The sequence below is a fragment of the Ictalurus punctatus genome, chromosome 1 (genome assembly GCF_001660625.3).
Source record: "Ictalurus punctatus breed USDA103 chromosome 1, Coco_2.0, whole genome shotgun sequence".
In the NCBI taxonomy this organism is placed as follows: Eukaryota; Metazoa; Chordata; class Actinopteri; order Siluriformes; family Ictaluridae; genus Ictalurus; species Ictalurus punctatus.
The window spans coordinates 11,673,987-11,701,780 of NC_030416.2; the positions used below are offsets into that span (position 1 = coordinate 11,673,987).

The following is a 27,794-nucleotide window of genomic DNA, read 5'->3' on the forward strand; positions in this document are numbered from 1 at the left end:
CGTGCTTTCAGATAGAGCGGCTGCGTATTCCCTTCAGTGCTGACATCGCGAGATTTCATAATGTGTTTGGTTTAGGCTACAGTAATACTATATGAATTGATCACGATTACTCTACACAATTCAATCTAGTAATTAGAAACTTGTTTAAAGTTTAGTATAAACAATGAAATTACGTTTTGATTAGAAACTTATATTTTATGTAAACTATTATTTATTTCCTAAATCTGTTTATTTCCTAAATCTGACCACATATTCCATTGTTTTGAGTGTACGCTCTCATTTGTTTTCCAATAACAGCATGTTTTTTAACTGTTGAGGGAGGGCGCATAGTGGCTTAGTGGTTAGCTCACAACTCTAGAGTCAGGGTTCAAGTCCCACTGTGGCCCTGTGTTTGTGGAGTACTCCAGTTTTCTCCCCCAGTCCAAAAACATGCATGGTAGGCTGATTGGCAGGCTGATTGGTAGGCTGAACCAAAGTGTATGAATGTGTGTGATTGGCACCCTGTCCAGGGTGTGCCTGATGCTCCCTGGGATAGGCTCCAGGTTTCCCTGTGACCCTGAAAAGGATAAGCGGTATAGACCACCACATTGTCTTACAGTAATCCTGACCTGACTAAACAGTACAATTCTGAAACTTGGGTTCTTAGAAGAAGGAGTGACAATAGCGGACAAAAGTCATGAAATAAAAAGAGAAGTGGCTGTGTTGTGTCAATGGTGTGTTATTATAAAAGTATGATGAGGAAGTGTGAAGACAGCAAGACATGGGATGAGCGTGAACTAATATAATATAATAAACTACCAGTCAAATGTTTGGAGACAAATGTTTCTCATATCTTAAAAACCTTTTGATCTGAAGGTGTTTGACTGAATGTTTGAAATTGGTGTTGTGGACAAAAATATAATTGTGCCAACATATTCATTTATTTCATTCGAAAACTATCATTTTATTTACAAAAATATATATATTTTTTAAATGGATGACTTGGAGTAAAATATTCCAAGAAGCAGCCAATAAGAGTCCAGCGTAGGTGGGAAGGCCTTTAATACTGTTTAAAAAGCATCTCAGGGAGATTCCTCAAGAAATTGGTTGAGAAAATGCCAAGAATACATTTCTGGAAATTCTAGGTGCCTAGTGCTAAGTCCGCCCCTGATTACAGTAGTTATATAAGTCCCTATATAAGTCTTTTTGTCTGCCTTCGTACAGTAAGGAGTTTGGTCAAGAAAACGAAACAATATCAGCAGAGAAAGTGAGAGACTATGGACGGAGAGAAAATGGCTGAGGTGGAGATGAAAGAGATCATTCCAGCAGAAGTACCAGACAATAAGGATGCAGAGAAAGGCAACATGGAAGGAACAAAAGGTAACTTTTTTTTTTTTAAACTTAAAATGTCAAAACCTAAAAAAAAGCATTGATAGCATTGTGTCTCTACAAGTGGGTATTTGGATACTGGTAAGCTACTTACACTGAAACCTTAGCAAATTTCAAAATATTTTCTTCTGCTTAGCTTTCCCATGCCTGACTTTTTGTCCAGGGGCATCACGCATTCAGGCCTGGCATTGGGCATTCAGGCAGTAGCCCTGAAGATATTTTTCTTTAACCCCACTATTGTACAAAAATCTGATGCCCAGACAAATCATACTCCCCTTTGATTTTTCACAGAACTAGCACCAAGAACATACTGTATATGGAAGATGTCTAAACCTAAATTAATAAGTAGAAACTGAATTTGTTTGTATAAAAGGTGCTAAGAAACATGGCAGATCCATTCAACTTGAAACTGCCGAGGCTTTGAAAGCATTAGAAACTTGCACTTGCATATACGTGTATTTTAAAAATACTAATATTTAATCACATATAATCATAATCTTAAAAAATATTTTTTCATGAAAGTAGGCTTTATATAGCGTTCATCACACAATATATTTCCCTAGATTGTCTAATATACAATTCAATTAAATGTTTGCAATGTAACCAGTGTTTGAAGTGGGAAAAAATGCCAGTTCTCCCCTTATTCACATGTTGGCATGTGTATCGGCCGGTATCGGCTAATTATTAAGTATTACTTTCTGAATTTCTTCAGCGAATAAAAGCTCCTAGGAGATATTGCTGAAGTTCACAACATTCATTTATTTACTCAAAGGGACAACCATTTACCAAACAATTAATTTTATAATACAGAACTATAACATATTATAATTTAATAATGTAATAACATATGTATGTTACTGTAATAATGTAATAATATAATAATGCAATATTTGTATGATACCTATATGAAACTATATACTATTAGTTTTGTTATTAATATGTTATGTACATGGGTGTGCATGTTTATCATAATTTTGTTGCATGTAAATACCTTATTCAGAAAATCCAATGAAAGGAGATATGCTCAGTTAGAATTATGGATGCTAACAAATGCTTAGCTGTAGGTTACCTATTTAGGAATGGCAACTCAGGCATACTTATAACAACCATGTATACAGGAATATTCTGAACATCAAATTCAGAATGTGGCTGCAACCCGAATATAGACTTTAAACGGAATTTAATGTGCATGTAAACGTGCTCATTGTCTGACTCACGTGTTCACTTTGTGCCCTTTTGGAGCCAGGTCAACATTATTGGCATTAATGTTACTTAGCATTATTATTAGCTTACTTAGATTAGCATTAATGTTATGTTACATAATGATAGATGAACATTAACATTATTTATCTCTGATTTAAAAAAAACAACAAAAAAACATAAAAAAATTAATTGAGACTTGTCAAGTGAATGGAAGCAGGTGAGCATCACATAGTGACCCCTGGGTAATGTAGTTTATGTAGGGTAATTATGAATAACCTGTTATGGAGATAGGCAGAAAAGAGGACCGGCAGCATTTGAGAAGTGCTGGTATGCAAGAAAAAGTCACGGTACGCCAAGGAGTAAAATGTATAAGTGCTAGTACAGTGAGCCAGTACCGGTGAGTACTGGCTCACTTTGAGCACTGAGTGTAACCGTAGGCCAGTAGATTCCCACATTTTTTAAAGTTGTATGAAAGTTATATGTCAATGTTTCATTATATCTCAAAAAATAGAAGTAGGGCGCATGGTGGCTTAGAGGTTACTACGTTTGCCTCAGACCACCAAGGTTGGTGGTTTGATTCTCACTGCAGCCCTGTGTGTGCAGAGTTTGCATATTCTCCATGTGCTGCGGGGGTTTCCTCCCCCAGTCCAAAGACATGCATGGTAGGCTGATTGGCGTGTCCAAAGTGTCCATAGTGTGTGAATGTGTATGTGATTGTGCCCTGCGATGGACTGTCACCCTGTCCAGGGTGTACCCCACCTTTTGCTCCCTGGGATAGGCTTCAGGTTCCCCATGACCCTGTAGGATAAGCGGTATTGAAAATGAATGGATGGATGGATGGAAAATTTAAGTAAACCAAAATATTAGTCACATCAGTGATGATTAACCCTTGAAAAGACAATGATTTAAATCTAAACTCATCACAATTTTCCAACATACAACGGTCCAAAAACTGTTCTCATGTTTTTCTTTTTTCAATTTTAAGTCTTGTATAGCTAGTAAACCTGCATTTGAAATGACAGGAACAACTGTTTTGAGGTCAGCTGCTGTTTCTTAAAGCTATAAAGATTAATGAGTTCATTCCAGGTTTAATACAAAGCCACATGACCTCAGTATGTGCCTATTCAATATTTTTTTCATGGACACATCATTTATACTGCTGACACATCTTGTTATGGAGACTGTGTCCTCAAAAGCATTGGACTCTTGCTTCAATAGATGGGTTTACCAGAGGGGAAGTATAATTTCCACAGTGTTAACATTGCACCTGTTGAAATTATACTCCTGTCCCCCAACACAGGTTTACAAGATCAAAAACACACCCCATTTTTAATGCTAACAAAATTTTGACAGTGGGTGTTTTAGTTACATTTGTCTTGCTGATAAACCTTTATGTGTCTTACTGTTAATTATGTTTTGTGTCTGCAGTGTTTCGATTTCATACACATTATGACAAATTCCTTTAATATAGATTATGAAAATATAAAATATAAATATCTAAATAAAGATATGGGGTAAGCGCTCATTAGTATTAAACAAATTTGTTCACCTCTTATTTGTGAAGGATCTAAGGGTCTAATCTGAGTTGAGGGTGTTATTAGCGAGTAACTATGGCTCACAGCTTGATTCACACTGACCTATAAGCTGTGCCCTAATACTCTGCTCCCGGACGACAGTCATGACATCTGCCCATCGTGTTTGGGTGTTCAACATCTGAGAGAGGCTCTCACAGACCCATGTCTACACTACAGCCTTCTACCTATTGCTGGCTCAAATTTAGCCTATTACCCAAAAACACTTAAAATTCAACATAGAAGCCAATACTCACATCTACCTCTGAGCCCAGTTGGAGATAGAAAAAAAGACACCAGCCGTGAGTGAGAAGAAGCAAGGGTCCAGCTTTATTGGTTCCGTTCCACCACACGAGATCCACACCGATGAGAATTCTCAGAAGTGATCTGATACCCTGAGCTTAAGCTCCAGTATTTATACTGTATTTACACAGTAACTAACCCATAGGTTTCAAGAAGACTATGATATCACTACCAATAGTGTTAAAAAAGAGCTCATCTACCTTACTCTTATGTTCCAGAAAAGGGCCATTCCACTTACACATAGAATCAAAACCAAGGGATTTCCAATAACCCAGAAAATCAAAACCAAGGGATTTCTAATAACCCAGAAAATCAAAACCAAGGGATTTTAATAACCCAGAGAATCAAAACCAAGGGATTTGAATAACCCGTAAAATCAAAAGTGGAGAGACAAAACAATCTAAAGGGGGGGGGGGGGGGGGGGGGCAGCTTGACTCAGCCACCCTTATAAATGGCTCCTCATGGTTCTCTCTTAAAATTAAGGCCTTCCTTGCGAGCCTGCATTTCTAGTTTATAATTTATTTTCATATTTGCTCTATATCTCTATTTTATATATAGTTATACTGCTTGAAAAACGGTTTACTGTACTTCCTACTTCATAATATCATTCTATTACCCTTCTACTGTCCTACATATCCTATTATTCTGTTTTTTATAAAGAGTATATATATTATTATTATAAGATATTACCCTTATAATATCTTAATATTCCTTTTTATTATTCTTATAAAGTTATAGTAGTATGTGTGTGTGAGAGAGAGAGAGACAGAGAGAGAGAGAGAGAGAGTGTGTGCGTGTGTTATGTCTACATGGCCGCCCTTGACTGTACGAGAGAGTGTGTGTGTGTGTGTGTGTGTGTGTGTGTTTTAGCACTCCTCAGCTCATATACTTCTTTTTGACTTTTTTGACTAATAAACCATAGTGTATTACTCTTAAAGATCTAAGATCTTTAAAGTGTGAATCCAATTCAATATTCAATATCAGTCAATATCCACCTCACACCGCTTCTGTGTGTCTTGGTGCCTGTCTTTTCTTCTTCTCCCCTTTACTGGATACTAGGTCTCCCTCATGTTTATTTCATGTCATTTTTATCCACAACACTATGTATCCTAATTCAGCAGTGGGACTTGGGCAGTTGGATATAGCCCCTTTGCGCACTCTGAAGCGCACGGCGTCTGTGGCAGCTGGCACTCTCCTTCCATCTAAGCAGAGGGTCGCATTGCGAAGTGATGAACATTCGTGTGTTGAGGAAAATTTACTTTCTAAGATGGTTTCTGTGCTTTCTTCAGAAATGGTGGCACTGAAATGCCTGCTTCACTCACTTCAGCTGGTCACATTTACACCTGTGGTGGTGACACAGGAGGATGAGAATGTTCAGAATCAAGGAGCTGGGGAAGAGTCTCTTGATTCCCCTTGTTTTGCACATTCTGATTTGGACGTGCTTTCTATGAGTACTTCGGATTCTTTTTTTCGCGATTATGGGAATGCGATGGATGTTGCAGGATGTTTTCACTGGTTATCCAGCAGAAAGGTCTAGTGGGGGATCATTCAGTCATCTGGCCAGGCCAAGGCCTCCCCCGATGATACATTGGCTGTGCTTCAAATGGCTATTGCTCATCCAGGACTTGACCAGTCACCTGTCCAATCTGCTCAAATAAAAGTTTTTTTCAGACAGGCCACAGCTGCAACTTCTTTTGCCATGCCACCATGTAAAGATTTTATGGCTGAATATTCAAATTCCCTCAGTGGTTCTGGTCCGCCTAGGTGGCACTCAAGGATTGCTCGGATGCTAAATAGAGCACCCTGTTGCAGCCTTGATGGTATCTCCTAACGAGGCTCTATGAGGGAATGTGCGATGACCCAGTGCACAATGTGGTCGTACAGACCCCTTGCTAAAAAATGATACAAGTCTATTGTCTACAATACTTGTACAGAAAACACAATCTTTCAGTTACTTCTTGCTGCTACCAGTAAGCTAGAACCAGCGAATGTTGATCCTTCTATTTCGCAGTTTCTACAAACTGCGTGAACCACGAGCTGGGTAGTCTTAGAGCCACGTGTCTGGCAGCCCACCGCCAAGTGTGGCTTGCCCATGCATGGCTACCTGAGGACTATAAGAAAACCTTGACAGATCTTCCATTTGTTCCCAGGCATCTTTTTTTCCTAATGTTATGTAACTGTTGGAAAAGAGGGTAAAGCAGTCTGAGGCCACTTGTCAACTGATGCAGGTGCAGCACAACCCTACTTTTAGGATGCCAGCAGTTCAGACCTGACATCACTATGCCACATCGGAGCAACGTTTCCGCCGTCAAGCTATGCCTCAGTCACAGCCCCCTCAAAGACCTCGTGTTACTGAAGATGTTAGAGCCTGTTGGCCGCCTCATCGACCATTGCCAGGAGGACCCTGTCAGCGACCCCCCATGACCACTAAAAGTCACACACATAAAACCTGAGACACTCAGGCCAGCTGTCAATCGTTTTACTATAGGACAGTTGGAATACTGGAGGACCAACACAGCAGACACCTTGGTTTTGATGACTCTGATCAGGGGATACACTCCACAGTTTCGATGCCGGCCTCCCAAATTTCCAAGAATTGTTCCTACGATTGTCAGAGATTCAGTTCAGACTATGGCTCTCTCTTGGGAAATTTGTTCACTGTTAGAGAAGGGAGCCATAGAAAAAGTTCACCCCCGTGTTCACAGAGACAGGTTCTATTCAACATATTTTCTTGTTCCAAAGAAGGATGGTGGTTTCTGCCCAATTGTCGATTTGAGGCATCTGAATTTGTTCCTGAAGATCCTTCCTTTTCGAATGTTGTGCACAGCCGGCATTCTTCACTCTGTAGAAGCAGACGATTGGTTTGTAAGTGTCGACTTGAAAGATTACTGATCTGATTACTGGCTTCATCTGATTACTTTAGTGAATACTGCTGTCACGATCTCGCCAGCAAATGGTGCTGTGGCGTCGACTTGCACGAACAGTTACAGAGCGTGCGCATGCAGGAGATTACGTAATGAGGACTGTTTCCTATGGATACATGCCTTTGTTTTGGTTTTGTTCTCTTCCTGTTCAGGTATTGGTTGATGTTCGAGGGTGTGTCATTATTGGTCCCAGCTGTCTGTGTTCAAGCTTGATTATGTTTGTTATTTAAAGCCCTTGTGTTGCTGTGTACTTCGTGCAGTATTAACTGAATAAATGAATGTATTGGTGAATACATTAAGTATGCCTAGCGGTCGTGTTTTCGTATCCTGTTCTTGTTCCATGCCTCGAATCTAGTTTCATGTTTAACCTCGATTATCTCTTCCACTCTAGACCGTGTCTCCTGTTTATTGACTTCAGTTTGCGAATAAAGACCTTGATCTGCGATTGCTTCTGCTTATAGACTCATTCCATAACAACTGCATGTTAAAATTAACCAGATTACTAATTACTTTACTTTCATGTTACTATCAAAACCTAACAAACCTACAAAAATACACTACAAAGTGAAACTCAACTTTTTCTGGTCATGTCATACATGACCAGAAAAAGTTGGATTTATCATAAAACTTACCTTGGCTATTGTCAGAGTTTGTAGAACTACCAGACTGATAAAATATAAAACTTTTCTAACTAGACTTGTTTGGTGTTGCTAGGCAAGTGGAGGCACAGTTAAGCTATTATTGTATAAGTTGCAAAGTACATTATCTTTCCTTATGCTCTGTTCATATCATGTTCACGTAAACTGGAAGTCATATAGACATTTACACACCTTGCTCAGCTCCTGTTCAGCATCAGAGGATGTTACTGTTTCCCCTTTACTGGTTAAAAAAAAATCGGTGTATATCCATTTTTACTCACACTGACTGAGAGCTACTGTTTGGCAGAATTGAAAGCTGTCAGCCAATAAGACACAAGTGTTTCCATGTATTTTCCTGTAAACCCTGTCTGATTGGTCTCGCCTCCATTTGCTGAAGATATAAAATTACAGACGGTCTTCTTTTATTAACGTTCAGTTCCGCAGTGACAAACCGCTCCAAGTGGAGAATTCAGGGCTAAAGAAAAAATCTTCGGGGCAAAACATGATTTATTTTAAAAATGTATTTTACTTAATATTGTTTTCTTAACAATAAATTTGTAAAGCAAGTAAGTAATTTTATTGACATCAGTAACTGTAATCAAATTACATACATTTTAAATGTAATGCGTTACATTACTGCATTATCAGAAAAAAAGAATTAGATTATAGTATAGTTACACCCAGCATTACATGCTCAGGAGCATGTGGCGAACATTCTGCAATTTTGGCACAGTTTTGCCCGGGTGTCTCTTTGCAGTGTGAGGTGGTCCTATGACTAATAGGGATGTTCACAGTAGCTGCAATGGTGATTCCTCTGGGTTTACTCCTCCTCAGACCACTCTAGATCCCACCAGACATTACCATCGACTGATTGTAATTTCTCACCGTTGCATATGTGCGTTGAGATGGTGGACAGGTAGATTTTCTGAGGGCAGGAGTGCCCCTGGGTGGTGTTCTCTCTCGTCGGGAGTTGGTCACAACAGATGTTTCCCTCACAGGGTGGGGGGCAACATGGAATCAGAGGGGTATTTTCGGGCACTGGACAACCTGCTGGAACTACGTGCAGTTTTCTTAAATCTAAAATATTTCCTGCTGGTTCTGACAGGCTGCCATGTTCTCGTTTGGTCCGACAATACCTCCACAGTGTTCCAGGTCTCTACAACTTGCTCATAAGATCCTGCAGGTCTCTTCAGCTTATTCACAAGATCCTGACATCCATGACTCGTTTCACTCGCCCACATTCCAGGAGTGTGCAACCAGACTGCCGATGCTCTTTTTCCAGGGATAAAGTACATCCAGGTAAATGGAGGCTTCATCCAGATGTAGTGCAGGAGATCTGGCTACGATTTGGAAGCGCGGAGGTGGATCTGTTTTCTTCAGAGATGACCTCTCACTGTCGCTTATGGTTTGCAAGGTCGGAAGTGTCCAGTCCCTAGGAGGAGGATGCACTGTCTCATGAATGGCCAACCTACCTACTATATGTGTTCCCACCTATCCCTCTGTTATGGGCGACGTTACACTGGATCTCCCTGTGCAAGCACAGTGTGCTACTCGTGGCACCACAATGGCCAGCCAGAGCATGGTTTCCTTTATTCCTTTGAGACTGATACTACTGACAGGCAATCCATGGGAGCTTCCCCTCAGGAAGGACCTCCTCTCCCAGCTGGCACCCGAATCCATCTTGTCTTCAGTTTTAGGTCTGGCCATTGGATTAAATCCTTCTCTGTAGCATTGTAACCCTGTGGTTATTCACACCATCTCTAATGCTAGGGCTTTTGTCGTTATTTTCTGCAATTAATTACAAGACATATGAATTGCTAGATAGCATAAAACACACTGTTACAGTGTAGCTCAACACCCTGAGCAGTGATGTTCTTGCTCTATTACAAAATCAACCAGAACAGTATGTACACAGATTAATACAGAAACAAAACAATACCGTTGTTTTTATGCTTTGTAACCATGCAACGTTTCAACACAGATTAATACAAAACCAAACAGTCTGAGCCGTACTTCTAACGCTTTTAGCTTTGGATACTTCACACATGCTAACCTTAGCCTATATAGCTCCGCGGCTAACTAGTGAATGCTACAACCAAAAATCTTTTATTACTGGGGCTTACGGCCAACGTTCCCCATGTAACCCATGACTCAGCTAACACACAAAACTCACTATTCCATACGGTTCATATTCAGTTTCTTACCTGCAATTAATTACAAGACATATTAATGGTTAGATAACACACACTGCGACAGTGCAGCTCAACATCCTGAGCAGTGATGTTAGTGCTCTGTACGTTCGCATGTGTTTTTCCCCTACCACTGGTCATCAGCGCCCTCTAATGGTATAAGTACCAAATATTCTTTCTGTCTTTCATCGCGACTAATATTTCAACAGTAATTGTTCAATAATTATAACAACAAAAATTACAGGCCTCCAGTCTTACTGATTACTGTCAATACCAATAACCAAAATAATATGGGGGGCTATCTTCTTATTAACAGTTTCCTCACATTATTAATTCTGTTATTAGAGAACCGGGGTTACGTAAGTAACCTAAGGATCTGCCATGTTTTTGCATCCTTTATCCAAACGAATTTCTGCTTATTAATTTAAGTTTAGACATAGCTTTAATGTATGTTCTTGGTGCTACCTGTGTGAAAAATTGATTGATGACCAGCTTTAGTAAACAGAGGAGTATTCATACTCGCTGCACCGCATATCAACTGTGTGACAAGCATGCACACGAAGTGAAATATGATTTGTCTGGGCGTTAGATTTCGGTACAACACACTGGATGATTTAAGAGATCAGCTAACGCAACTTGTTTTTGTCAAACTTTCTCATATTTAAAACATTTGTTCATCCCCTTTTTGTTGTTTCCCTAGAAGCTGATAAAAAGGCAGAAGAAAAAGAAAAAAAAGAAGAAGAAACTAATGTATACTGCAAACTGAACAATCCAACAGAAGATATTTATAATGCTTCAACGTCTACTTCCACTCCTAAATGCAATGAAGGTAATACTTTTACTTATTTAAGCAAAAGCAAAAAATACAAGTCAATAAAGAGAACAGAGACGTCATCGGTCAATAGTGTGACACAGATGTCTCTGCCTCTATTTCCGGAGCACGGCTCCCCCAAATGAATCTGCTTCAGTCATAGATACTAGCATCCGAGCAAACCTTGAGCGCCACCTAGGCAGACCAGAACCAGTGAGGGCATTTGACTATTCAGCCACAAAATCTTTACATGTTGGCATGGCAAAAGAAGTCACAGCTGTGGCCTGTCTGAAAAACGTTCATTTGGGCTGATTGGACAGGTGACTCATCGAGTCCTGGATGAGCAATAGCCATTTGAAGCACAGCCAAAGTATCATCGGGGGAGGCCGGGGGAGGCCTGGCCAGATCTAAAGTATTTCCTGCTGGTCCTGACAGGCCGTCATGTTCTTGTTCGGTCCGACAATACTCGTTCATATTCCAAGAGTGTGCAACCAGACTGCCGATGCTCTTTTTCCAGGGATAAAGTACATCCAGGCAAATGGAGGCTTCATCCAGATGTGTCATCCAATAGTGTTACACTGCCTCTGGCGGTTAGTAGGAAGGAAACAGAATTCTAATTACACATGTAACTGTGGTTCTGTGAATTCTGGATGAATTCCAGTTCTTAGTTATTACTTAGTTATTACTTCTCTTATTAGAGAACTGGGGTTACGTAAATAACCTAAGGAACTGCCATGATTTTGCACAATTTATCCAAATGAATTTCTGCTTATTAATTTAAGTTTAGACATAGCTTTGATGTATGTCCTTGGTGCTACCTGTGTGAAAAATTGATTGATGACCGGCTATAGTAAACAGAGGAGCGTTCAAATTCGCTGCACCGCGTATCAACTGTGTGACACGCATACACACGAAGTAGAGTATGATTTGTCTGGAGTTCAGGTAACACCACTGTTTTTGTCAAACTTTCTCATATTTAAGACATTTGTTCATCCCCTTTTTGTTTCCCTAGAAGCTGATAAAAAAGAAAAAGAAAAAAAAGAAGAAGAAACTAATGTATACTGCAAACTGAACAATCCAACAGAAGATATTTATAATGCTTCAATGTCTACTTTCACTCCCAAATGCAATGAAGGTAATACCTTTACTTTTTTAAGCAAAAGCAAAAATACAAGTCAATAAAGAGACCAGAGACCTCATGGGTCAATAGTGCAACACAGATGTCTCTGCACTTTGACACTCATAGTACTTAAAAAATATAGCTAAAAATATATTAATAGGCTACATAAAAATATATCATGATATAGTAAAATGGGCATGTTGTTATATAATCAGTCCCTCCAGGATTTTGCGATCGCAGAAATTAACGCAAATTCAAGCAAACTCTGCATTATTCAAAGGACTTTGCAATTTTTCAAAATTACTGTATATTTTTGCAGATTTGGGCCAATACTCCTCATGTGATGTCATCACTACACACATTCAGTCAAAGCGCACTTCGATTCATGTGTGTTGAACATGATTACAGCTAAAAGGTTCCAAAAAACATTACTGCGAAAGGATGTGCAAAACAATTTTGTGCAATTGTAATTTCACCACTTCAAGTAGTTTTCTACAAAAAAACAACAACAATTTTTTTTTTTTAAAGCCGCAGCAAAATCAAGTGTTTTTGGCCTCAGCAATAACAATCAAACTCCGCAAAATCCTGTACAGACTATATATGTACCACTAAAGTACAAAGTGTGATCAACTGCAGAAGATAATGATGCAGAGAAATACAAAATTGAATGAACAAAAGGTTTTTTAAAAAAATTAAGGAAACCTAAAAAAAGTTTACAGCATTTTGTATTCTACAAATGTTAATTTGGTAACTGATAAGCTGCTTAGAAGAAAATCTCAGCAAATTTCAAAATAGCTCCCAGTTTGTATGTTTTCCTGCTTGTGCCTTTTTTTGTGCCTGACTTTTTCCATAAAATTTTCTTATATTTAAAGCACTTGGTTATCCACTTTTTGTTCCCCTAGAAGCTGAGAAAAAGACAGAAAAAAAAGAAAAAAAAGAAGATAATGTGTACTGCAAACTGAAGACTCCAACAGAAGATATTTATAATGCTTCAATGGGTACCTCCACTCCCAAACACAGTGAAGGTAATTCCTTTACTTTTTTAAGCAAAAGGCCTAAAATATCTAAAAAAAAGTGGCACAGTTGAAATTTTGTGATACGCGTTTAAGTTGTGTATTAAGGTATAATGAACATGTGAAGCTGGCTATATGTAGGCTGAATTGAAGAAAAATTCAAGAGCCTTGCAAATATCAATTTGTCTCCGACATATAAATTGCAAATTGCAACAAAAAATCTGTATATAAAAACAGTGCGACTGAGATGTCTCTGCCATTTGAAATGTATAGTGCTTCAAATACAGCATGTTATAATAAAATGGACAGGGTGGTATATAAATATTGCTAAACCAAAAAGTGTGCTCGTAGCATACACACAAAACTTGAGAAAAGCACTCTCCTCTTGTGCCTACACACTTTTGTTTTGCTGTCAACATCTTATCAGTATGTGTATGTTCCAAAAACACTAAACATCTTTGTAGGCATAAAATCTGCCTTTAAATTCATGTTAAAGTCACACTGAAAACAACATGTGTGACAAACTCTGCAAAAAGTAGGCTTAACTTAAAATGGAATGCACAGAGCAGTGTTGAGGTTTAGCTAAATATTTTTTCACATTTAAATTTAAAGTTTTTTTTTTTTTTTTTTTAATGACAGTTTTGGATGTTTTGAATGACACACTGCAGGATTTGGACATGTAAAACAAAATGTTTCATATAACATTAGCTTGTTCCTATACACTGAAATGTATAGATTTTGAACGAGAGTTTTAATATATTTCAACCTTTTTTGGTTGCATTAAATGACCAAAATTAAATTTTAATAAATAATAAGTCATAGATAAATGTCCCTTACATGCTATGAATATGTTTTTTAAACTTCACTGATTTTATTAAATTTAATATTAAAAGAAATTTATTAAAGTCTCTAACCATTGGATCTAACAATGTCAAACTATTAATATAAATGTTACATTTCGTCATTTTAAAGAAGCAAAATGTATGAAAATAATTTGATAAATTAGTTGAATTATTTTCTCATATTGAATCAACTTTGTCATTATTTCTTCTTCCCATAAAAGCTAAAAAAGTGAAAGAAAAAGAAGAAGATGAAGGAGGAGAAGAAACTAGTGTGTACTGCAAACTGAAGGATCCATCAGAAAATGTTTATATGGCTGCGATGTCCAGTTCCACTCCAAAACACAATGACGGTAATATAGATCAAATACAAATGTACTTGTTTCAGCAAAAGGTTAAATGAAGTAAGAATGTGGCACAACTACACATTACAGTTATGTGATAAGGTCTAATGCATGTAAAAAGGTGGTAACACAGTGCCCTCAACTAATATTGGCACACTTGGTAAATATGAGCAAAGAAGGCTGTGAAAATTTGTCTTTATTGTTTAACATTTTGAACTTTTCTTAAATAAATTCACAAAATACTCTGCTCTCATGGATATCAAACATGTAAAATATATGGCACCATTTTCGTCAATACTATGTGCTACATCCCTTTGCCATCTTAACAGTTTTGCAGTATTCTCCTATAATGCCTTATGAGGTTGGAGAATACATGGCAATGATCTGAGACCATTCCTCCATACAGAATCTCTCCAGATCTTTCAAATCCTTGCTGGTGGACTCTCCTCTTCAGTTCACTGCACAAGTTTTCTATGGGTTTCAAGTCAGGGGACTGGTATGGCCATGGCAAGACCTTGATTTTGTGGTCAGTAATCCATTTTTGTGTTGATTTTGATGTATGTTTTGGATCACTGTCCTGCTGGAAGGTCTAACCATGGCCCATTTGAAGCTTTCTGGCAGATGCAGTCAGGTTTTCATTTAATATCTATTGATATTTGATAGAGCCCATGATGCCATGTATCCTTACAAAATGTCCATGTCCTCTGACATTTTTAACTGTGGGCATGAGGTCCTTTTCCATATGGCTACGTCTCTGTGTGCACCAAAACCATGTCTGGTGTTTATTGCTAAAAGGCTCTATTTTGGTTCCATCTTACCATAGAACCCGATCCCCTTTGAAGTTCCAGTAGTGTCTGGCCAACTGAAGATGCATGAGTTTGTTTTTGGATGAGAGAAGAGCCTTTTTTCCTGAAACCCTTCCAAACAACTTGTGGTGATGTAGTTGACTTTTGATTGTAGTTTTGGAGACTTTCTGACCCCAGGAAATGTTTTGTTCTCTCAAACCATCATCTTCACTGTGTGTTGAGATGATATAGACACACATCCTCTTCCAGGTTGATTCATAACATTTCCAGTTGACTGGAACTTCTTAGTTATAGCTCTGATACTGGAAATGGGTATTTTTCTATGCTTTTGTTATTTTCTTATAGCCACTATCCATTTTGTGAAGCTCAAGAACCTTTTGCCGGACATCAGAGATATATTCATTGATCTTACCCATTGTTATGAATGTCTAAGGGAATTTGGCCTATGTGTTACCTCATATTTATACCCCTGTGAAACAGGAAGTCAAGCTTGAACAATTTCTTGTTCCTAGTCATCCAGGTGTACTAAAAATGTAAAATATCAATGGGAATACACTTCAAATATATTTTTCTCATATGAATTCATGGGGGTGCCAATAATTGTGGCATACATATATTTAACTAAGCAAATGTTTTTGGATAAACCTGTGTCGTGTTTGCAATTGTTTGTTATCCATGAGAGCAGAGTATTTTTGTGATTTTTTTTTTAACAAAAGATCAAAAGGTTAAACAATAAAGACACATTCTCACAGCCATCTTTGCTCACAGTTACCAAGGGTGCCACTATTAGTGGAGGTCATAGTATGTAGGATGTATGGGAGACATAAAAAAAAATTATGATCCTTGCAAATGTCCAGTTGTCTCGGATATCTAATTTAAATGATCTAAATCTAATTTAATGTGTCTAGATTGTGGGCCTCCTCATTCAGACACACTTTTTCAGTTCAGTCCACATTTTGTTACAACTTTGGCAGTATGCTTAGGATCATTGTCCTGCTAGAAGACCTAGTTGTGGCCAAGTTTCTGGCTGATATCTTGAGGTGTTGTTTCAGTATTTCTAGGTAATCCTCCTCTCTTATTATGCCATCTATTCTCTGAAGTGCATCAGTCTCTTTCCAATAAAACACCCCATGTACATGATGCAGCCACTCCCATGTTTCACAGCTGGGATGGTGTTGAATAAAAACCTCACCCTTTTTCCTCCATACATTGTGCTGTTCATTATGGCCAAACAGTTCAATATTTGTTTCATATGACCAGAGACTATTCCTCCAAAATGCTGGTTTTCACTTGGAGTATGGACTTCTTCCTTGTATGCCTTTCAGGCCATGGTGATGTAGAACTTTCTTAATGATGGATGTGGTACCTGATGCCTCCTGTCACGGAACGGGACTGGAGGTGGATGCAGGTGCAGATACACGTAACTCAACAAAACACAGGAAACGCGGTCTTCACAGGAAAATGAGAAACTGGCCTCATGGCAAGAAACGAGAGCAGGACAAGAAACCAAGACCAATTAGCATGCTACCTGCATTCACTACATAAATGAAAACACATGAGACCTGAGGTTAATACTCACTCAACATAACTCATGTTACAAACAATACAAACTATACAAACTATAATACTGCGCCACGTGCGCAGTAACCGAGGGGTTTAAATAGCCAACATAATCAAACCAAACCAGGAAGCGAGCGAACCAAAACAAAGTCACGTGTCCAGTCCAAGGCTGTGCCACGGTGCCATCTGCTGGTGATGGCGTAACACCTCCTTCACCAGTTCCTTTGTGTTTCTTTGTCTTGGAGTTCAGGTGAAGCTTTTGGACCAAAGTTTATTTATCCCTGGGAGTTAATTTTTGCCTCTTTCCGGAACAATGCAGTGTCTTTGTGTCAGAAGATTTTTATATGTGCATACAATTGTTTGTACAGATGCTTAAGGTACCTTCAGTTGCTTGGAAATGGCTCCAAAGGAGGAACTTGACATGTGGAGGTCCACTTTTTTTTCTGAGATCTTGGCTGAGTTGCTTTGATTTTTTTCAATTAACTCCCAGTTAACTCCTAATTATGACAACTGGCCAATCAGAAACTTCTACAGAAACTTCTACAGTCATTACATCAGTTTCTTATATTATGTTGTTTCAAATATACAGTCAACATCATGTTATTCTTATCAAGCAGTTCCAGTGCAAGGGTACTGGACATACATTCTAATACATTTTGACAACTCACACGGTATGGATAAACTTCATTAAATCAATCAAAGAAGCCCAATTTCACAGAAAAATGCACTCAAGCAATAATCTTAAGGCTCAGGCTCAGTCTTATAAAACTGTGAATTATCATACTGGATCATATGCTAAAATTGTGCACCATTCTAAATGGCTTGTTACTTTTTGACAATCATGAAGCAAAGTGTGAAGATCAGAGGGAGTGTGAAGTAACTACTGATATTAATTACACACAAAGACATACTGGCTTAAGTTGTTTATACACGCCATGGGTTGAGCTAACGGTTTACTTCTTCTATGTTTAGATGTTTGCAGGAAAGTTCATCTGTACAAGAGGATTTGTGCTGGTTTCATTATTCTCTCTTCACTCTTACTGGCTGTGATTCTTGCTCTGGCTGTGAAATGTAAGTAAAGCGTTTGCAGAGGCCTGTAGCATGAAACAAGTTCAAAGTCAGAGTTTCAGAGTAAGTTTTCGGTTGACAAAACCAAACAAATCCAACCTGGGTTAATAGGTTTCATGACTCTGGTTATCAACTTTCTCAATCAACCACGTAAAAGGCAGGCATTTACAGCAAACATCCAATAGCGTTCAACATGGTAAAAAACAGGTGTGCATGAAGTGCTGTGAAAAAAGTATTTGCTCCATCCTGATTTCTTCTGTTTTTGTGTATAACTCATACTAAATAGTTTTAGATCTTCCAATGAATACAACATAAAACAAAGGCAACCTGAGTTGCAACCATACAATACAGCTTTTATCTTTATTTAATTTTTTATTATTATTATTATTATTATAATTAAGCAAAAAAAGTTATCCAACACCTGTCCATCCATCCATCCATCCTGGAACCTATCCCAGGAAGCATCGGGCACAAGGCGGGGTACACCCTGGACAGGGTGCCAGTCCATTGCAGGGCACAATCACATACACATTCACACACTACGGACACTTTGGACATGCCAATCAGCCTACCATGCATGTCTTTGGACTGGGGGAGGAAACCGGAGTACCCGGAGGAAACCCCCGCAGCACGGGGAGAACATGCAAACTCCGCACACACATGGCCCTGGCGGGACTCGAACCCTGGACCCTTAAGGTGTGAGGCGGACGTGCTAATCACTAAGCCACCGTGCGCCCCCCAACACCTGTCACCAATGTGAAAAACTAATTGCCCCCTTAAGGTGGAGGTGGAGGTGGAGGAGGTGCTTGTGAGCTACCGCTCTCCATCGACGGCAGGTAATTTAGGGGGGCTGGCTTTGCCATCCGAGCCACCGTGTAAGGCCACCGTGGCATTGGTGGGCAAGGCCTATGCAGTAGTAGTCTTGCTTTGGGTCACTACAAACAATGGTTTGTAGTGGTACTGTAGGGTACTGTAGGGCTTCCCCTAGCCAAGGCTGTCCCAAGTTTTCAGTGTTCAATGGTCAGTGAGCTGTCACAGGGCAAAGAAAATCTGATGGTTTCCCTCCAATAGAATGTGGAATAGTTAACATCACTAAAAGACCGTCTGGCAGAGTGGAAACTACTGCCAAATGTGTATCCATGGGTACTGTCTACCGTAGAAAAGGGTTACCAAGTCCAGTTTAGAGCTCGACCCCCACCGGTACAGAGGTGTGCTCACCACAGTAGACAGCACAGACCAGAGCCCGAGGTTAGCGCAGGAAGTAAGATCCCCCTTGGACAAAGGGGCCATAGAACATATACCCTCCCTGAGGGAGGGAGGTTTTTACAGCCGTTTTTTCCTGGTCCACAAAAAATAGATGTGTATGTATGTGGCAAATTTTAGATATGTGTCATCTGCACTGTACTCTTCGGACATACAGGTTCAAGATGCGGACGCCCAAATTTATTGTTCCACAGATTCAGTTTGAGGACTGGTTTGTGATGATAGATCTAAAAGGTGTATATTTCCACATAGCCAAGATCAGGGTCTTCCCTTTGGGCTAGCTTTATCCCCTCACAACTTCACAAAGTGCATGGATGTCATTCTGGCTCCATTGTGACTCCAGGGCATCTAACTAAACTACCTGGATGACTGGTTAATTCTAGCATGATCCATTGAACTGGCGGTATTCTCGTGCACATGAAGAGCTTGGGGCTCAAGTTGAACCTCAGAAAAGTATGCGTTCTCCAGTGTAGTGGACAACTTTTCTAGGGGTTATAAGGATTCTGCTATGATGGTCGCGTTTCTATCCCCAACATGCGTAGGGTCAATCCTGTCAACATTGAGCAAGATAAAGCTGGATCTTGGAATCCCCTCCAGTCTCTATGGAAGACTATTGGAGCTTATGGCAGCAGCAGCCAACGTCAATTGAGAGGTCACCATGTGTTTACAGACAACACAGCGGTGGTCTCATATACTGACCACCAGTGAGGATTATGTCCGCGCCTGTTCAGGCAGGCGCAACTAATTCTTCTCTGGGCAGAGGGAAAGTGTTGGCATTGAGTGCAACGTACATTCTGGACAACTGGAATGTGGCAGCAGACATCCTGTTGAGGCAGGGGCTGAGGGCCAGGGATTGGTGGCTCCATCCACAAGGGTGGAGTCCATATGGCAGAGGTTTGGCCAAGCGGGACTGCATGTGTTCGCCTCCGAGGAGACAACACACTGCCTGCTGTGGTTTGCCCTCACTCCTCCTGCACAATTAGGGCTGGAGGCCATGGTGCACATGTGGCTGATGTCACATCTGTACGCTTTTTCCCCGATCACTCTGCTCCCACAAGTTCTAGCGAAAGCTTGCCAAGACAGTCTACGTCTGCTGCTAGTAGCACCTTATTGGCCAGCTCGAATATGGTACTCAAAGATAATATCCCTGCTAGATGGCACTGCTTGGGATATTCCCATCTGCAAGTATCTACTGTTGCAAGCCAGAGGGCTGATTTATCACCCTCGGCCGGAACTATGGAAACTGTGGGTCTGGCCCCTGAGGGGCACCAGCTCATAGATTCTGGTCTCACAACTGAGGTTGTAGAGACCCTGGTGAACCCTAGAGCATCATGCACGAGGAAATTGTATGCGCTCAAGTGGCGACTTTTTGTCTTGTGGTGTGAGGAACGCCAGCTAGACCCAGTTAACTGCGCAACAGCTACAGTCCTGGAGTTCATACAAGGACTTTTCTCAGCGGGGTGGGCTCCTTCTACAATCAGGGTTTAAGTGGCCACCATTTCGTCCAGCCACGCCCCTGTTGATAGACCTTCTGTGGGGCAACATCTACTAACTTCGAGGTTTATGCATGGTGTTAGGTGTCTGAGGCCCATCTGCAGGCCATGCATACCTTCCTGGGGCCTTTCTGTGGTGCTGGAAGGTCTGTCAGGGGCCCCATTAGAGCCTTTAGAGTCAGCCTCTGAGAAGCTTCTGACTCTAAAGGTAACTCTTCTGCTGGCCCTGACATCTCTCAAGCGAGTAGGAGATCTACAAGCTCTCTCTGTTGCCCCTTCCTGCCTTGACTTTAACCCTGGATTAGCCAAGGCCTTCCTGTATCCTAGGCCAGATTACATTCCTAAGGTGCCTACAGCTGCTGCCCAGCCTGTAGTGTTGCAGGCTTTCTGCCCTCCTCTGTTCCTCACACTGGAACAAGAGAGAATGCACCTGCTGTGTCCAGTAAGGGCTCTCTGTACTTAGGTCCACCGCTCCGGCCAGTGGTGTAAGTCGGAGCAGCTCCTGGTCTTCTTGGTGGCGACAGTAGAGGTGATGCTGGGTCAAAGCAGTGAATCTCTTATTGGATAGTGGAAGCAATCTCTATCACTTATGATGCTTCCACTAGGGGGGTCGCCCCCTCGAAGGCTTTGTCCAACGGGGTATCCTTACAGGATATGTGTGCAGCTGCAGGGTGGTCTACGCCACACACATTCATTCAATATTACAGCCTGGATATTCATTCCGCAGTGTCTTGCAGTGACCCTTGCCCACCAGTGAACCTCAGGCTTAGGTCTTTTTGAACAGTCTGTACCGTCGGTATGACGGAGTGGGTATTCTCGTTCCCATAGTGTTATGCTAAACGCAATGTGGAGTTCCCTTTGAAAGGGAACGTCTGGGTTACGTATGTATCCCTGTTCCCTGAGAAGGGAAGGAGACGTTGCGTAGCTTTGTCATACCAGGATAGGCCTGTGAATTGAATCTTTGCTTCAGATAATAAGGCTGACGGTGCGGTTCACAGGTGCGATATATATATCACGCAACACGTTTACTTGCTACGTCACCTGATCATGGCAGGCCTATAAATAGGCATGATTTTACACAAGCTTCAGATGCTGGTCACGCACAAGGGTGCTCCCATAGTGTTATGCTAAACGCAACGTCTCGTTCCCTTCTCAGGGAACAGGGTTACATGTGTAACCCAGACGTTATTGGGCAATAACCGTGATTTTTGCTTCTCTCATTCACAATGTTCTTGACTATTATTCTGTCAAGACTTTTTGTTGAATTGAACAATTTTTGAGAAAGTGACCGTACACCCAGTGTTGCTGAAATGTGACACCAACTCACAGACTTAACAAGGCTTGACCGACAAAAACTTTGCTGTGAAAAAATTCACAAATCAAATTGGTAAAGATGATAGTTGTTTCAGTCTTCTACGTGTCTAACTTTTTGAGTTATACACGTAATAAAATAAATAAATAAAAAATCCGGATCACCTGAAATCACAAATCATGAAGAATAACATAAAATTATACCATCTAACGAAAATCGTTATCTTTCATACAAATGGTCATCGGGAAAAGCCAGGGGATTGTGTTTGTCCCTAAATATTCTTTCCCTTCAAAGTGCCTTTTCATTATTTGCGCTATGCGCTCCACAGGATTGTTGTCAAATGGTGAAGCCATCACTACAAACACTAAATCAGTGGTCACCAACCCTGTTCCTAGAGATCTTCCTGGATGTTTCATCTCCATTCGCAATCATTAAAGGAAATGGAAAATATGCACCAAGACTGAAGTTTAGCAAGAATCAGATGTGTACATATATTAAACAACCCCCCCCCCCCCCCCCCCCCCAAAAAAAAAAAAAAAAAAAAAAAAAAAAAAAGGTGACACAGCATACCCATCAACAAATGTTGGGGATTTGTTTATTATTATAAAACAGCCCAGTCTAAAGTACAAGCATTAACCATAACAACTTGTTGAATTACACTGAATATTTTCTTTCTTTCTTTTTTAAAGTGTAGTTACCATAGATATTTTTGCAGATCATGAACAGAAATTTTTACTGCTCATCTGCAAACACAAATATAATTTCAGATTGTATCTCATAGGAATTTGCAGAAACACAAATTTGACTTTATTGAAAGAATTCATTTAATCACTTGATGGTACTAACACATTGAACTAGTTCTACAGACAAACAATGGTTTGTTGCTGATTCTTCTTGTCAATACTTGTCAACACCAACACTTTTGGATTCCAGTTGCACTGCTACTGTTTTTCCTTAATTGCAATGTCTTGAGACCTTTCACCATGTCAGTTACTGACTACACCAAGAATTACACCGAAGAAGTCTATATGTGAATGCAGAAAATTAATCATTAGTGATATATTGAACCCCATGGTTTTGTAGGTTTGAAACATTTTGTCAACCAGCTGATCAGTAGCCCACAAAATCATCACCTTTGATGCTGATTTTTGTTAATTTTTTTGGTCTTGTCCCTAGATAGCACACGAATGAAACACACGGTACACTTGGTACAATTTCTCCTGATACTAAGATGAAACCCATGTCAACATAAAATTGCATTGGATAACAATTGCTTTTTACTCTAGGGATGTTCTAATTTTAAACTAAAATTAAGAATGTTATGTTGATAATTTTAAAATTTGTATTTGCAGTCCAAGATTTTCATTGGCCTGTCAGGTACAAAATAACTTCACTGTGAATATATCAGGAATGCATTTTGTATATTGGCTGTTGACTTCTCCATTGTTTGGTGAATTGTGGTGTGGCAAAATCTAGTCATACATGGTCTGTTCTTATGTATTGACATCAAATATCTTGATAAACATAACATTTGTTAGGATTTTCTGTAATATTACTACTTTTAGAGTCTGCCTTGGATATGTAGGTATAAATCATTAATTTTCTGTCCAAAATAGAAAATTGATATATTGTTGTACAATCTGTTCTCTTGATGCGAAAACCTCAGTAAATGAAGTTCAGTCCAGCCAGAAGTGTGCAGATCTCTCTGCTGAAGTGCAGACAATGCCTAATTACCCCCTAAACCAAGGTAAAACACAATCACTTCCTAACATTCACAATTACCCTAAATGCTCTTCACTTTTAGTCATTTCTTTATAATGTTATATGATGCTCCCTTATCCTATTTTATTATTGGTGTGAATTCTTTATGTTTATTTTTGTAACTTGTGAGCTGCATATTTAAACCTGCTGTTTCTCTGTAGGGTATCGGTGCACTGTGTGTGAGAAGGGCTGGTTGAAGTTTGAGAACTCCTGCTACTTCATAGCTAGGACTCGTCTAACCTGGCAGCAGAGCAGGGAGGACTGTCAGAAACGAGGCGGAGACCTGGCTGTCATTGACAATGAAGGATTGCAGGTTAAGCAATCAATCAATCAATCAACCAAACTGAAACAGACATCACTATTAAAGCACTCTGCTGTGATAGGATAAATGTGAATATCTTACTGCTACTAATTCTGTCTTTATTACTATAGAAACGTCTAACTGAGATAAGGAGCGTGCTATACTGGATTGGGCTCCATTATTCAGAAAAGCAGTGGATGTGGATTAACAATACTGCACCAACCCAGAGGTGAGTCATCAGTGATTAGTTTCTCATCACAGGATTGCTGTTTGCTGGATAGTTTTGGTGGGTGGAATGGTTCTTATATCAGCAAAGCTTCTTACCCATGCAACATCCACTACAGTCAGTGTGGCTGCTGTGCTGAGAATGATACACCACCCAAAATAACACATGGTCATTGTTGGTTGTATAGTAGTCGCATTACAGTGATGTAGGGAGTAGTTAGTGGGGGGATCACAAAGTGTGCATAGTAACAGATGGGCAGCATTGAGTATTGCTGTATTTGTCTTTTCACTGATCTACTTATATCACAGTGATTACTGAGCTTACAGTCTTAATGCAATAACTCAATAACGATACAAAAATATCAACATAATAAATTACATACAACAAACAGAACTATAGACAAATAATCTCATAGGCAAACATTTAACAAACCTTCCTTTTTCAGAAACCTTCCTTTATAATATAATAAAATGCATGTTAAAATGCTTTCTATTTTACCTGGTTGGAGGTGTAAGGTCTAACAGCCTCAGCCATCTTTTATCTCTTCCTCTAACCTCTGAAAAGTGTTCAGTGAGTTTAAGGTCAGGGTTCTGAGCAGGTCACTTGAGTTCTTCCACACCAACCTTGGCAAGAAATGTCTTCATGGATCTCGCTTTGTGCACAGGGGCATTGTCATGCCGGAACAGGTCTGGAGACCTTTAGTTCCAGTATAGCGAAATCTTGGTGCTACACCAAACAAAGTCATCCTCTATGATTGTGTGGTTCCTTCTTTGTGGCAACAGTTTGGGGAAGGCTCAAGTTTGGGTGTGATGGTCAGATGTTCACATGGATTTGGCCATATATTGTATATCACCCATTTAAAAATGTCATTGCCTCCTAAACTTAATATCTGGTTGTGCCACCTTTAGCAGTAGCAACTGCATCCAAACACTTCTGATAACTGGAGATCAGTCTTTCACATCACTGTGGAGGAATTTTGGCCCATTCTTCATTTTAGAATTGCTTTAATTCAGCCACATTTGAGGTGTTTTTAACATGTACTGCATGTTTAAGGGCCTGCCACAGCATCTCAATGGGACTCAAGTCAGGACATTGACTATGCCACTCCAAAACCTTAATTTTCTTTCTTTTGAGTCAGCCAGGGATGGACTTGCTGTTGTGTTTTGAATTGTTCTCTTGTTGCATAACCCAATTGAGCTTGAGCTTCTGGTCCCGGACTGAGAGATTCACCTTCAGGATTTTCTGGTAGAGAGCAGGATTCATGGTTCCATTGATTATAACTAGTCGCCTAGCCTATGAAGCAGCAAACTATCCCCATACCACCACACTCCCACTAGCTTGTTTGACTGTTAGTATGATGTTCTTATTGTGGAATGCTGTGCTAGCTTTATGCCATGTAATGGAACCCATGTCTTGCAAAAGTTCCACATTTGACTCATCAGTTCACCCAACATTATCCCAAAAGTCTTGGGTGTCAAGATGTTTTTTGGCAAATGTGAGATGAGGCTTTATGTTCCTCTTGTTTAGCAGTGGATTTCACCATGCAACTCTCCACTGTATACCATTTTTGCCCAGTCTCTTTCTAATGGTTGAAGTATGAACGCGGACATTATCTGAGGAAAGTGAGGCCTGCAGGTCCTTAAATATTTGTTTGGGTTTTTGTTGCTTCCTGGTTGAGTCGTCATTGCACTCTGGGAGGAATTTTGGAGGAGTACTTCTGGAAATATTCATCACTGTTCCAAATTTTCTTCATTCTGAGACAATGGCTCTCACTGTGGTTTGCTGGCATAACAGAGCCTTAGAAATGGCTTTGTAACCCTTTCCAGATTGACATATCATAAAAAACATATAAAAAATAGGTAGGGCCTCTCTTTGCTCCCAAAACCATGTTGGCATGATTTACATCATGCAATTTCTGCAGATTTTTCAGGTGCACTTTCATGCTGCAAATCTCCTGTTCTACCGCATCCTAAAGGTGTTCGATTGGATTTAGGCCACTGAAGAACATTGAGCTTATTTTTACATTGTGACATGGTGCATTATCATGCTGGAAGTAGCCAGTGCCCACTGCAGCCTCTGCTTTCCGTTCTTGGCTGACAAAAGTGGAACCCGACATGCTCTTCTGCTGTTGTGGCCCAACATTGAGATGTTTTTCTGCTCACCACAATTGTACAGAGGGGTTATCTGAGCTACTGTAGCCACTCTGTCAGTTCAAACCAGTCTGTCCATTGTCCGTTGATCTCTCTCATCAACAAGGTGTTCCGTCCACAGAACTGCTGCTCACTGGATGTTTTTTCTTTATTGCACCATTCTGAGTAAACTCTAGAGACTGTTGTGCATGAAAATCCCAGGAGATGAGCAGTTATAGAAATACTCAAACCAGCCTATCTACCATCAACAGTCAGTGAGATCACATTTTTTCAGCATTCTGATGGTTGATGTGAACATTACCTGAAGCTTCTAATCCATGTCTGCATGAATTTATGCATTGCACGACTGCCATATGATTGGCTGATTAGATAATTGCATGAATATGTAGGTGTACAGGTATTCCTAATAAAGTGTTCAGTGAGTGTAGTTAACCCACTGCCTGTGACATGCAGTTTTGTCTTTGCTACGTAAAGGCAACTAGTTTAATAAATACACTATATATGCAATAGACTTGCCAATATGTTTTCTCATGGAATTGTACAAAATATGAACAAAATGTTCACTCTCAAATATTGAAATAGCAGGAAAATACATTGGTGAGAAATAATCTGTTCTAAATTAAACTGTAATAAAGACCTGTGTGTATATAAATCATGAATTAAGTATAAATAGCATAGAAAGGGGAGGAAAATTCACTTCTTACATCTCTCATCAGCAAGGCGATTCTGCCGTCTCTGCTGCTCATTGGATTTTGTGTAAACTCTAGTGACTGTTGTGTGGGAAGTCCCAGAAGATCAGAAGTTTCTGACTTTTTTGACAGTTTAACTGAAGCTCTTCGCATGATTTTATGCGTTGTGCTGCTACCACATGATTGGGTCACTGGATAATTTTATAAAGAAGCAGGGGTAAAGGTATTCCTTTTAAAGTGTATGTGTAACTAAACAAGTTATTTTTTTTTATTGGCAGCTACTGGGCCCGTGGCCAGCCACAACTAAACTCTCGAGGGTCCTGTGCACTGCTAAAGGCAGAGAGGTCACAAATGAACAACTGGATTTCAAACCGCTGTGGGGTGTTGTCACAGTACATCTGCCAGAGAGAATAAAAGTGGAGAATAAAATCATATTTTTACTCTTTTACAAATGCAGTTCATAAATAGTAAAAAAATACAGAATCAGTACATGAAACAATCCTGTTCTGTGATGCACAATCAAGTAGACATGCTATGTATTTTACAAGATTGAGAAAATGACAAAAGTGACTCTGTGCTTATATTACTTGTAAATTGTAATGCTTTTAACTGCACTGATACTTTGCACTATTTAAATAACTTTGCAGAATGTATTTTAAAATATATATTATAAATATATACCTATATGTATACTATATAATATATACCTATACTTTAAAGTAAGTAGCGAGATAATGATGTTTTTATAGTGATTCAATTAAAAAAATTCCATTTAGAAAACTTTCACCATAAAGTAGTATTCACTCAATAAAATAAAGAATTGAAGTTGTACAGAACCACGT

The 27,794-nt window shown here is 39.7% G+C and overlaps 1 protein-coding gene across 3 annotated transcripts; it reads left to right on the top strand.

The window, feature by feature from the left end:
* The first annotated feature begins 1,073 nt into the window (after positions 1–1,073).
* LOC108266663 (killer cell lectin-like receptor subfamily B member 1C) lies at positions 1,074–27,794 on the top strand. 3 transcript variants are annotated; one of them, XM_017470310.3, is made up of 10 exons: positions 1,074–1,359; positions 10,900–11,025; positions 12,020–12,142; positions 13,030–13,152; positions 14,204–14,332; positions 17,662–17,760; positions 23,492–23,572; positions 23,748–23,899; positions 24,019–24,116; positions 27,231–27,794. In XM_017470310.3, exons 1-10 carry the CDS (start codon positions 1,257–1,259, stop codon positions 27,364–27,366), a joined length of 1,170 nt encoding a protein of 389 aa, XP_017325799.1. In that variant the 5' UTR covers positions 1,074–1,256; the 3' UTR covers positions 27,367–27,794. The 3 variants fall into 3 exon arrangements, with proteins under 3 accessions (XP_017325799.1, XP_017325792.1, XP_017325783.1); XM_017470303.3 differs by having other exon boundaries at positions 1,075–1,359; positions 10,897–11,025; positions 12,023–12,142; positions 27,231–27,793; XM_017470294.3 differs by having other exon boundaries at positions 1,075–1,359; positions 10,897–11,025; positions 27,231–27,792.

Coding starts and splice junctions, on each gene's coding strand:
- LOC108266663 (XM_017470294.3), top strand. CDS start 1,257: ATGGACGGAGAGAAAATGGCTGAGGTGGAGATGAAAGAGATCATTCCA. Junction 13,153..14,203: donor CACTCCCAAACACAGTGAAG/GTAATTCCTTTA, acceptor TTCCCATAAAAG/CTAAAAAAGTGAAAGAAAAA. Junction 17,761..23,491: donor TCTTGCTCTGGCTGTGAAAT/GTAAGTAAAGCG, acceptor CGAAAACCTCAG/TAAATGAAGTTCAGTCCAGC.